Source organism: Bos taurus, chromosome 16 (genome assembly GCF_002263795.3).
Source record: "Bos taurus isolate L1 Dominette 01449 registration number 42190680 breed Hereford chromosome 16, ARS-UCD2.0, whole genome shotgun sequence".
Taxonomy (NCBI): Eukaryota; Metazoa; Chordata; class Mammalia; order Artiodactyla; family Bovidae; genus Bos; species Bos taurus.
The window spans coordinates 36310946-36323818 of record NC_037343.1 but is presented as its reverse complement, the minus strand read 5'-3'; the positions used below and the strand labels follow the sequence as shown (position 1 = coordinate 36323818).

The 12873-nt window shown below is 42.4% G+C and overlaps 1 protein-coding gene across 1 annotated transcript in view; it reads left to right on the top strand.

Annotated features, from left to right (window-relative positions):
• The window catches only part of DPT (dermatopontin), a 36402-nt gene that overhangs the window by 10000 nt on the left and 13529 nt on the right, over positions 1 to 12873 (top strand). Inside the window, 1 exon segment of the mRNA NM_001045903.1 lies at positions 8543 to 8668. Coding sequence (NP_001039368.1) covers positions 8543 to 8668 — 126 coding nt within the window.

Sequence of the window (12873 nt, the reverse complement as noted above, 5' to 3'; positions counted from 1 at the left end):
TGATAGTGATCAAATTGAGACATTAATTGAGAAAAATCAATGCTATACCATGTGGGAAATAATCAACATACTCAAAATATCCAAATCAAGTGTTGAGAATCATTTGCACCAGCTTGGTTATGTTAATTGCTTTGATGTTCCATGGAAGCTAAACAGAAAAAAAAAAAAAAAAAAACAGAAACCTTCTTGACAGTATTTCCTCATACGATTCTCTACTTAGGCGTAACTAAACCATTCCATTTTAAAAACAAATTGTTATGGGAGATGAAAAGTGGGTACTGTACAATAGTGCAGAACAGAAGAGATAATGAGCATTTAAAATGAAAAACCATCAACCACACCAAAGCCCAATCTTCATCCAAAGAAGTTGATGATGTATATATGGTGAGGTTAGAAGGGAGTCCTCTACTATGAGCCCCTTCTGGAAAAATAAATGACTAATTTCAATAAGTACTGCTACCAATTAGACCAACTGAAAGCATCACTTGACAGAAAGTGTCTGGACTTAGTCAACAGAAAACCCATAGTCTTCTGTCAGGATACTGAAAGACTGCATGTTTCTTTGATGATCAGGCAAAAGCTGTTACAGCCTGGCTGGAAAGTTCTGATTCATTCCCCTATCCACCAGACATTGTACCTTCAGATTTCTATTTACTTCAGTCTTTACAAAATTCTCCTAATGGAAGAATTTTCAATTCCCTGGAAGACTGTAGAAGACACCTAGAACAATTCTTGGCCCAGATGTAGCTTCTCCTTCCATTTAATTGCAAATATTTATGGTAACAGTAATAGTAACAACCACTACCTTTTCTGTCTTTTCATAACATACTTTGTATGAGACTCTGGGGTAGACACTTGACATATAACATCTCTTTAATCTTCATGCAATACTATCAGGCCTGAAGTTGTCATCCCCGTTTTGTGGCTGTGCTGTGCTGTGCTTAGTTGCTCAGTCATGTCTGACTCTTTGTGACTCCATGGACTCCAGACCACCAGGCTCTTCTGTTCATGGGGGTTCTCCAGGCAAGAATACTGAAGTGTTGTCATGCCCTCTCCAGGGAGTCTTCCCAACTCAGGGATCGAATCCAGGTTTCCTGCATTGCAGGCACATTCTTTACTGTCTGAGCTACCAGGGAAGCCCCCATTTTTGTGGAGGTAGGCATAAACATCAGCAGAAAGAACAAGATGGGACATGGAGTCATTCTGTTGGGGCTTGAGAGAAATATCCAAAACGTGTAAAGCTCCTTTGAATAGGTAAACTTGCCCCCAAACTGATGTGTCTTTGTCCCTTGCCATTTCACTGCCCCACCATCCCCAGCCAGTTTCTTGTTTCTCATCTTTGTCTTTAGTACCCATCTATTTCTTCCATCCAACGTCTGTACCATTGTGATGTCCCTTACCAGTACAGTTGTCTGGAAAGCATTCCGGACCAAGTACAGCACCTGTCATAGAGTAGGTTCTAATGAATACTTGTTGACCTAACAAATATTTTGAAAATCTGTGAAGCATGTTATACATGTCTTATAGCAACTCAAAGAATATTCTGGGGAAAAGAGAATTAACAGGAGTCCAAGCTGGCATCCCACTCCAGTACTCTTGCCTGGAAAATCCCATGGACGGAGGAGCCTGGAAGGCTGCAGTCCATGGGGTCACTGAGGGTCAGACACGACTGAGTGACTTCACCTTCACTTTTCACTTTTATGCATTGGAGAAGGAAATGGCAACCCACTCCAGTGTTCTTGCCTGGAGAATCCCAGGGACGGGGGAGCCTGGTGGGCTGCCGTCTCTGGGGTCACACAGAGTCGGACACGACTGAAGTGACTTAGCAGCAAGCTTTACTCTAAAAGAATGAGTCTTGACAAAGGTGCCCACTCTCACCACTACTATTTAACATAGTTTTGGAAGTTTTGGCCACAGCAATCAAAGCAGAAAAAGAAATAAAAGGAATCCAAATTGGAAAAGAAGAAGTAAAATTCTCACTGTTTGCAGATGGCATGATCCTCTTCATAGAAAACCCTTAAGACTCCATCAGAAAATTACTAGAGCTAATCAATGAATATAGTAAAGTTGTAGGATATAAAATCAACACACAGAAATCCCTTGCATTCCTATATACTAATAATGAGGAAATAGAAAGAGAAATTAAGGAAACAATTCCATTCACCATTGCAACGAAAAGAATAAAATACTTAGGAATATATCTACCTAAAGAAACAAAAGACCTATATATAGAAAACTATAAAACACTGGTGAAAGAAATCAAGAGGACACTAATGGAGAAATATACCATGTTCATGGGTCGGAAGAATCAATATAGTGAAAATGAGTATATTACCCAAAGCAGTCTATAGATTCAATGCAGTCCCTATCAAGCTACTAACGGTATTTTTCACAGAACTAGAATAAATAATTTCACAATTTTTATGGAAATATAAAAAACCTCGAATAGCCAAGCAATCTTGAGAAAGAAGAATGGAACTGGAGGAATCAACCTGCCTGACTTCAGGCTCTACTACAAAGCCACAGTCATTAAGACAGTATGGTACTGGCACAAAGATAGAAATGTAGATCAATGGAACAAAATAGAAAGCCCAGAGACAAATCCACACACCTATAGACACCTTGTCTTTGACAAAGAAGGCAAGAATACACAATTGAGAAAAGACAATCTCTTTAACAAGTGGTGCTGGGAAAACGGCTCAACCACTTGTAAAAGGGTGAAACTAGAACACTTTCTAACACCATATACAAAAATAAACTCAAAATGGATTAAAGATCTAAACATAAGACCAGAAACTATAAAACTCCTAGAGGAGAACATAGGCAAAACACTCTCTGACATAAATCACAGCAGGATCCTCTATGACCCACCTTCCAGAATATTGGAAATAAAAGCAAAAATAAACAAATGGGGCCTAATTAAACTCAAAACCTTCTGCACAAAAAAAGGAAACTATAAGCAAGGTGAAAAGACAGCCTTCAGAATGGGAGAAAATAATAGCAAATGAAGCAATTGACAAAGATTTAATCTCAAAAATATACAAGCAACTCCTGCAGCTCAATTCCAGAAAAATAAACGACCCAATTAAAAAATGGGCCAAAGAACTAAATAGACATTTCTCCAAAGAGGACATACAGATGGCTAAAAAACACATGAAAAGATGCTCAACATCACTCATTATCAGAGAAAGGCAAACCAAAACCACAATGAGGTACCATTTCACGCCAGTCAGAATGGCTGCGATCCAAAAGTCTACAAGCAATAAATACTGGAGAGGGTATGGAGAAAAGGGAACCCTCTTACACTGTTGGTGGGAATGCAAACTAGTACAGCCACTATGGAGAACAGTGTGGCGATTCCTTAAAAAAACTGGAAATAGAACTGCCTTATGACCCTGCAATCCCACTGCTGGGCATACACACCAAGGAAACCAAAATTGAAAGAGACACATGTACACCAATGTTCATCGCAGCACTGTTTATAATAGCCAGGAACATGGAAGCAACGTAGATGTCCATCAGCAGATGAATGGATAAGAAAGCTGTGGTACATATACACAATGGAGTATTACTCAGCCATTAAAAAGAATACATTTGAATCAGTTCTAATGAGGTGGATGAAACTGGAGCCTATTATATAGACTGAAGTAAGCCAGAAAGAAAAACACCAGTACAGTATACTAATGCATATATATGGAATTTAGAAAGATGGTAACGATAACCCTGTATGCGAGACAGCAAAAGAGACACAGATGTATAGACCAGTCTTTTGAACTCTGTGGGAGAGGGCAAGGGTGGGATGATTTGGGAGAATGGCATTGAAACATGTGTAATATCATATGTGAAACGAATCACCAGTCCAGGTTTGTGCATGATACAGGGTGCTTGGGGCTGGTGCACTGGGATGACACAGAGAGATGGGATGGGGAGGGAGGTGGGAAGGGGGTTCAGGATGGGGAACACATGTATACCCGTGGTGGATTCATGTCAATGTATGGCAAAACCAATACAATGTTGTAAAGTAATTAGCCTCCAATTAAAACAAATAAATTTATATTAAAATTAAAAAGAAAAGAAAAGAAAAATATCCGTGGAAAATACATGTTTGTGTTCGTGTAAGCTTAATTTTCACAAGCTACATTATCTAAAATGAAAAATAAATAAATAAATAAAAGAATGATTCTCCCTTGGTGAAATTTAAACCCTTATCACCTGCATTGGGAGAGCAATGTTGGGGAGTAAGAGGTTGAGTCACATGGTCTTCTAGTCACAGGGAGTGGCCACCAGCCTGGACGATGGGAAAAGTTGCTTTTATTCCATCTTTGTTGTGGAGTTGAAGACTGGCTAGCAGACCTGGAAACACAGTTTGTGGAGCTGGAAGAAGAGACGAGCACAACCGGCCCATCCATTTGATGGGATTCTGAAAGCTCTTCACCAAGTTGATGCTACTTTCCTTACTCAACCCAATGCCACCTCCAACTTGCTAAGAGTCTGGGTTTTCTGTGAGTCTGGACCGAGACCAGCAGAGACTGGAATGAGAGACTAAAACTTCACAGAGAAGTTCACTGGCAAAACCAGACACATGAACAGCTTCCCATCCTGGCCACTGTCACTGAGCCTGACCAATGGCCCTGGACCCAGGGAAGGACACAACCGCAGGGAGAAAGCCTGGCTGGAGAATGGACCAGAAAGCAGAAGGACAATCATGGAGCAACATTTTGGGCTCCCTGAGAGTTCCTGAACAGGAGCTCTGGCCTCAGGAATATCTGAGTTTGGATCGTTGCTCTTCCTGTTTCTATCTTGGCTGAGAGCTTTGCAGGTGTTATTTCACTTGATTCTCACAGTGACCTAGGTGAGGCTCCACATGGAATGTGAAGGTCACAGCTAGGACCAGAACTCAATGCCTGCCAATCCCTCAGCAAGGACTCTTTCCCCTGAATCCTGTTGCTTCCACATTTTGCTATTGTGGATATAGAAGAAAGTTTTTCCGGGGTGATGGCCCTGAGAAAAGAGAAATCACTTTCATAAAGGCCATTTTCTCAGAAAATGTCCATGACCATTGTTGTCAGAGGAGGAACAACTGCCTGGTGATTTTCCTTCTAGAAAGTTTCCAGCATCAGGTGGAGCAGGGCTCACAGTGCTCGAGTTTGTGAATCTGAGCCTCCAGTCTTCAAAGGGTTGATGAGGAAGAATGTCTTTTCAAAGGGAGAGGAGAGAGTCCAGATGCAAGGAACCCCAGGGCCCTCAGACTCTGAGGAAATGTTCTCAGGGAACCTGTGCCTAGGGCTCAGCTGGGTCCTATTATCCTTTACCAGGAAAGCTGCAGTCTTGGGCCCATCCTCTTTTCTGCAGACCATTCAAGAACAACAGTCATGCACTGGGCAGTTAAGCAGAGCCTCAGGGATGTCTTTTCCACAACTTAAAAAAAAAAATTGAATTTGAATCACTTTAGTAATGCAAGCTTTGTCCAACTCCCCCTCCTTCCCCTCCTGTTGATAAGCTGCCTTCATTCCCCTTCTCACCTGCCTGGCTCCTGTGTTTGGAATCCTGCAGTTTGTGGGCAAATCTTTAGGTGGATCTTATTAAGTACTTTTTGAAAAGGTGATTGAAAGGGAGAGGAGTGGAGGTGAGGAATGCCCCAAACTAGATTCGTTTTGCACCCTCATCCTGGAGTAGGCTCTGTTCCTGAAGGAGAAGGTAGAAGTGGGAAGATGTACCGCTCACGTGAGTTTCTGAGAACTGCTTGCAGAAAGTTTCAGGGTCCCTCCTGGATTTGAATGATGGACTCTTACAAGTGCATTCTGGGGGACTTCCCTGATGGTCCAGTGTTAAGAGTCCATCTTGCAGTGCAGGCAATGAAGGTTCAATCTCTGACTGGGGACCTGGCATGCCACATGCTGTAGAACAATGGAACTAGCACATCTCAACTGGAGAGAGTTATGTATGAAAGTGAAAGTGTTAGTCTCGATCAGTTGTGTCTGACTCTTTGCAACCCCATGGACTGTAGCCCTCCAGGCTCCCCTGTCCATGGGGTATTCTCCAGACAATCATACTGGTGTGGGTAACCATTCCCTTCTCCAGGGGATCTTCCTGACCCTCCTGAGTGATTAAACCCGCATCTCCTCTTTTGCAGGTAGATTATTTACTATCAGCTACAGAGTTGTGTATGCATTGCTTCATTTGGTCTTCACAATAACTTTAATAACTACATACTGTTATTATGCCCATTTTACAGATGAGAAAACTGAGACCTTTAGAGGGTATGAAGCCTGTCAAAGGTGATACAGTCAGGAATGGTTGGAGTAGCAGTCCAGCAACATAGCCTGTGCTCTTAACTACCCTGCTAGACTGCTTCTACATGAGTGTGAAAATGTCCCCTTACAAAAATCCAATTCTAGAAGGGATAATTTCATCACGTTGGCCACACACACAGCCAAGCTCCGGTACAGGCTCACTCTACCAAAATGTGAAAGCAGTGGGACAGAAACTGGGGGAGGCGAGCTCTGTTTGGTTAACTAGCTTTCATCATATGTCCTTGGGCCCTGGGCGTGTAGTGTCCAAATAATCTTCACAAGGCAGTGTTATTTTAGGTGGCGTTTGAGAGAGTGACACACACACACTTCCCATATAGGACTGTGGGGTCAGCTGCCTGGCTGGCAGCCGGCAGAGAATTCATGGAACTTGGATGGGCTTCACAACTGGTACCGAAACCATTCAGCTTATCTTGTTACATTTATTTTTGCTTATGGGAACTTACCATCATGGGAATGCGTCCCTGTGACAGTCTGAGTGCCCAGTGGAACAACAGTTCCAGGAAAGCCTGGTTCAGTTCTGACAGGGCTGATTTAGAGGGAGGCAAACTTTTAGTGATGGAGAAAGATCACAGAGAGTACCAGTTTGCTGCACCATCACTCTTTGGACACACATGAGCTTGGTTTACAACTCTTAGAGCTTTCTATTGAAGTTGCATCTCACTAGCAAGGCTAGAATTAGGATAGGATAAACCATTGTGGAAAATCAGCCCCCAAGGCTACCCTTCAGACCTTAGTCATCCATTCCAACTGTATGGATTCCTGAAATGTACCAGGTGCTTTCAAAAGCTGAGATATGAACAATGGTAGAGCAAAGAAGGCTAGGTCATCAATGGGCATAGGTCTCAATGTACATCTTAACTTGCATTATTTATATCTTATAGCCGAGCTTTCAAAGGTTTGTCACAACTTCTTGCAAGTCCTGGGAACAGGGAGTTCGAGCCAATTTGCCTGTTGACTGAGTAACAAGCCCATTTCTTGATTTTTGTTTCAACACAGAGATTGATACAGAATAGTGAGGAGGTACAAGTTTGTTGGATGAATGGATAAATAAATACATTTGAATAAGTCACGTCCAACTCTTTTGAGACCCTATGGAGTATAGCACACAAGCTTCTCTGTCCTTGGGATTCTCCAGGCCAGAATACTAGAGTGGGTTGCCATTTCCTTCTCCAGGGGATCTTCCTGACCCAGGATTGAACCCGGGTCTCCTGAATTGTAAGTGGATTCTTTACCTTCTGAGCCACCTGGGAAGTCCTTATTTGAATCTGATCAAACTAGATAATAAATATATTTCATGTCTTGTCAGGAAGCATCTTTTTTTTCCCCATTCGTTATTCATTTATTCATTCATGCTTATATATATATATATATATATATATATATATATATATATATTCAAATACATATCTACATATGATCCAGAAGATCATTTCCAATAATTAAAAAGAACAAAATGAAGTTCGGTCACTGATGGTTTTATAGTTTGTGTGTCAGCAAGGTCTCTCTCACCTATCAGCACTGGGTACTTATTCTTAATCTATTATATTTTCTGGAAACTTATCTTTACTTGGAAAGCAGGGATGTATTCCAACTGCCAGGTAGTGACACAGAGACAAATTCCTGCTCTGCTTCCTCACAAGAGGGAACAGGATCAATGTCCAGGTGGGTAAAAATGCAGAAAAACAGAGTTAGCTAAGACTCACTTTGGAAAAGCTTTTGAAAGCTTTCAGGGCTTCCCTGGTGGCTCAAGGGTAGAGAATCTGCCCGTTCTTAAGCAGAAGAAATGTTTATTTGAAGTTCATCAATCCGTTGTGTTTTTCCTTGTCTTCATTTTATTTCAATTCAGACAAAGTGAATTATATTATCTTTTATTTTGAACGGCATGAATAATACAATCTTGCATTTGTAAAAATTCTAGATGCCTCTGTATCCATCCATTTATGCATTCTTCCATCTAACAACATATTCTCAGAGGTCTAACAAGAGCAGAGTTTCCCAATTTTCCTCCAGTTGAAAGATTTTGAATCATTTGAATTTTAACGGTGAGTATATGTCATTCCTACCAATAAAACAAAGTCTTTTTTATTTGCATAAAATAGAATAAATTGTAAGGAATCTAGGTCATTGAAAGAGTGGCTTGGCTTAGTAACTGGGTGTTGAGGTCTTGGGGAGGGGGTGAATTTGTGCACCATTGTGTTAGCTTATTTGGAGTTTTCTCTTCTCTTCAGGTACCAGACATGCTCCAACAATGGACTGGTGGCAGGGTTCCAGAGCCGCTACTTCGAGTCAGTGCTGGATCGCGAGTGGCAATTTTACTGCTGTCGCTACAGCAAGAGATGCCCATATTCCTGCTGGTGAGCCTGGCAGCCAAACGCAATCCCTTTAGGCTACTGGGACTGGAAGGGAGCTTGGGGGGTGTGCTTTGGTCCACGTTTCTAGTTTCAGATAAGCATAAGCCATCACAAACAAGTTTTAAATATAGCAGCTAGTCTATAGAAGGGAGAAGGAAATGGCAACCCACTCCAGTGTTCTTGCCTGGAGAATCCCAGGGACAGAGGAGCCTGGTGGGCTGCCATCTATGGGGTCGCACAGAGTCGGACACGACTGAAGTGACTTAGCAGCAGCAGCAGCAGCCTATAGAAGGGGATGGATAGATGAAAGAAAAGGCCAGAGTAGTATTCACACTGGGAGGGACCTTACAGGTCATCAACCCAGTGCTCCTACATCCCTCTTTTGGTAGAAAAGCAAAAAAAAAAAAAAAAAGAGCAATAGAGCAAAAACGTGACTTGCCCCAGACCAGCCAGCTTATTTCATGGTGGTTCACCTCTAAGCTGAAGTTTACAGACTCCTGTTGCAGTGCTCTTTTCTGTCTCTATCATTATAACTTCTCATCACATCCAAGGACACTGGACATATCTGGGACCCTATGTTTTCTTGCAGGACTTCTTTTGAAGATCCAGCCTTTTTCCAGGTCAGAGTGCCAAACATAGTATATAATCATAGACTTAAAAAGGACCTGGCCTTTGAGTATATGTAAATTCTGATAACTTGCATTGGATGTTGACAACACAACTTGTCCCAAGTTCTTCAGTCTGGAAACAAGTCAGACATTTCTACTCAGAACAAAAGAATAAGTGTCAACATTTGAAGGTTGACTCACTCAAGTGACATATCTCTCCACAGTGTGATGTGATGCTTGGAAAAACAGCCTTGTGGGTCACGCTTATTCTCTGTAACCAAACAACTCCACAGATGCTCAAGTAGGGCACAGTGTCTCTAGGGACAGGCAGCACTTTTCTGTTTGAAGCAGTGATGAATGGTAAATTCAGAGCTCAAAGTCATCTGAGAGCAGAAGCTCTCTGATGGGGCAGGGACTTCAGCCAGCTGTCCAAAATGCCTCCATGCTGTTGTTTGCTCAGTCGCTCATTCATGTCTGACTCTTTACAACCCCATGAACTGCAACACGCCAGGCTCCTCTGTCCTCCACTGTTTCCTGGAGTTTGCTCAAATTCATGTGCATTGAGTCAGTGATGTCATCTACCCATCTCATTCTCTGTCATCGCCTTCTCCTCCTGCCTTCAATCATCAGGGTCTTTTCCAATGAGTTGGCTCTTAGCATCAGGCAGTGAAAGTATTGCAGCTTCAGCTTCAGCATCAGTCTTTCCAATTAATATTCAGTGTTGATTTCCTTTAGGACTGATTTACTTGGTCTCCTTGTAGTCCAAGGAACTCTCAAGAGTCTTCTCTCCAGCACCTCAGTTTGGAAGCATCAATTCTTCAGCGCTCAGCCTTCTTTACGGTCCAACTCTCACATCCGTGCATGACTGCTGGGAAGTCCTTAGCTTTGGCTTTACAGAACTTTGTCAGCAAACTGATGTCTCTGCTTTTTAATACGCTGTCCAGATTTGTCAAAGCTTTCCTTCCAAGGAACAAGCGTTGTTTTGTTTGTTTGTTTGTTTGTTTGTTTTTAATTTTGTGGCTACAGTCACCATCCACAGTGATTTTGGAGCCCAAGAAAGTAAAATCTGTCATTGCTTCCACTTTTTCCCCATCTATTTGCCATGAAGTGATGGGACCAGATGCCTCCATAAAGCTGGTCTTACTCCACCATGGTTGGTGAACAGACATGACTAGGGTGTAGGTTATAACTCTGAAAGTTCCTGAATCCGAGACCTAAATGGTCTTACATTCAGGGTAGAGTAGCAGGAGCCCACCAGTTTCTAAGAGGCTAAGAATTTAATGAGCATGGAGCCGTGTATGTGGGACCAAAGTCTTGAGATAAAAGGCTGACAGAGATGAGCAACTTAAGTTACCCAAGACATTAAAATCTCTGGTAACAAAATTTATCCTTGGCCGTGGTCTGCAATGGTCTGCCCATCCTCTCCCACCACCCCACTCTCCCCATTCCTCATCCCACTCCATCACCCAGACTTGACACTGACAGTTGGTAGAATCAAACTGTGGAGAGAGAGAGAAGAATGGAGAGAGGAGATAATTCCTCCGAAAGACACAGAAAGTCCACTTTGAAGTGGTCCCTCTAAGAAAGGCTTCCCTTGACTGGACCTCTTCCTGGTTGTGTGGTGTCAGAGCTGAGAACTACTATGGTTGTCAAGGAAATAGTCCTTTTCCAAAGGGACACTTGGAACAGCACAATGAGATTGCAGGAAGCACTGTGGTATGCAGGGCATGAGTCACTGTCCCGCCGGCATGTCTAGACATTTCAGTGGCATCTTTAAGTTTCCTGAGTCATGACATTCTATGTTTTTCTAAATTGCATGAAACCTCTAGGGCATGAATTAGGTCTTATTTCTCTGGCATCTCAGCATATTGCTTGGCACAAAGTAGGCAATAAATTTTTCAAATGAATAGTTGAGCATCAAAGGCCCCTTGGAACAGTAACAGTAGGGAAACCTGACATTGATATGAGGAGGTTTCATAGTGGAAAAAAGTCTTTCTTCAAGTGCATTATTTTATCCGACCCTTTTAACAGCCCTTCGGAGCGAGAACTGTTTTCCCACACCTTCCTACAGTGAAAGCTCCTGATAACCCTCTTCCTCTAAACCTTCCCTCACATCACTTTAACTAACTTGAATCACCTCCCAGGGAACTGGGCATATGTGGGTGGAAACATTTTTCTCTTCCCACTTGGAAGGCTGTTCTATAGCACTGAGCCTGACATTGAGAAGTGAACATCTATCCTCTCCGAGCTTGCAAGCTTTTAGGGATTCAGGAATAGCACCCTGTGCACAGGAAAAAAAAGTAAATCATCCAAGCAACTCCCACATAAGTGCGGGATTTATTTGTTTGGTGGGGACCAAGGCGCCGCTCCCATTTCAGTCTCTGCAGTTTCTCATGAGATATTATAGCATCACTGAAGTCTGGTAAGAAAGCAAATTCCTGATAGAAGCAGACATGGCATCACTCTCAAGTCCCCACTGGGACTGGATACAGACGTAAATGTTGTTACACAGATTTATTTATGTGTGAGAATATGCATTCTTAGTCCATTCATCTGCAAACCACAAACACGTGTCACTGAGGAAGCCACAACCTTTCAGAGACTGAATAATTCCCCAGTCTCCACACAGCTCCAGTGGCTGCTTGCCATGCATCAGGCTGTCCCCCATCAGCACGCTGAGGCTGTCCAGGTGTAGACCATGTCGCAGGGACCAACAGTTTTGAATTGAGCATGTGTTTCCTTTCCTAAATGTTTCTTTTCCAGATTCATAGCCTTTCCTCAGGTTCACTACATAATATGTTTTGACCAAAAAAAAAAAAAAACCTTCCTCAGAATCAGCATAGATAACCCATTAGTTTTCCTTCAGCCTTGAGTTTCTATAATGAATTTCTACTATGAGTTTCTATATGAATCTCAGATACTGTATTCTGTTCTCCACTATCTGGTCTCCCCTTCAATTATGCTGAAGTCATAAGCCAGAGATTTTTTTTTTTAATTCCTAGATAGTTCTGGCTAACAACTACAACAAAACCAGCTCATCTGAATATTCTCCTCTTCCTACCCCAAAGCACTCTATCAAAGCTTATCTTTAACTACTGATTTCATCGTCCAGCTTTTAATACAAGATGGATAATGTTTGCATTCCCATTTCCCGTGAAACCATGACAGGGACAAAGATGACCTCATAGCCATCTCCATGTGGCATCTGCCCCCCCACCCCTGCTCAGATGCCTACTACAGCACTACTCCCAGAAGCCTGGTGGGAAGGGCAGCTTCTACAATGCTTCCTCTGAGCAGGTTGGAAGCTGTTATTACGGAGATGGAGACACCCACATTTTGAGAAAGTAAGACTGGATGTTACATTTTTAAGCAGCCTGCATTGAGTTTAGCTGCTTCTGGGGCTTCGATCAACCATCGCCTGGTACTGCATGAAGCATGAAGCACTCATTTTAGGGGCTGATGGGCCCTTTGAGCTTCAGCAAAATCAATCATATCTGTCATCAGTTGGGGTGGCGTGGCTGTCGTAATCATTGTGCCATATTTCTAATTTAGAAATGTATTTGCTGCCTTCATGTCAGTGCTTCCTCCCTTCCTATGTTC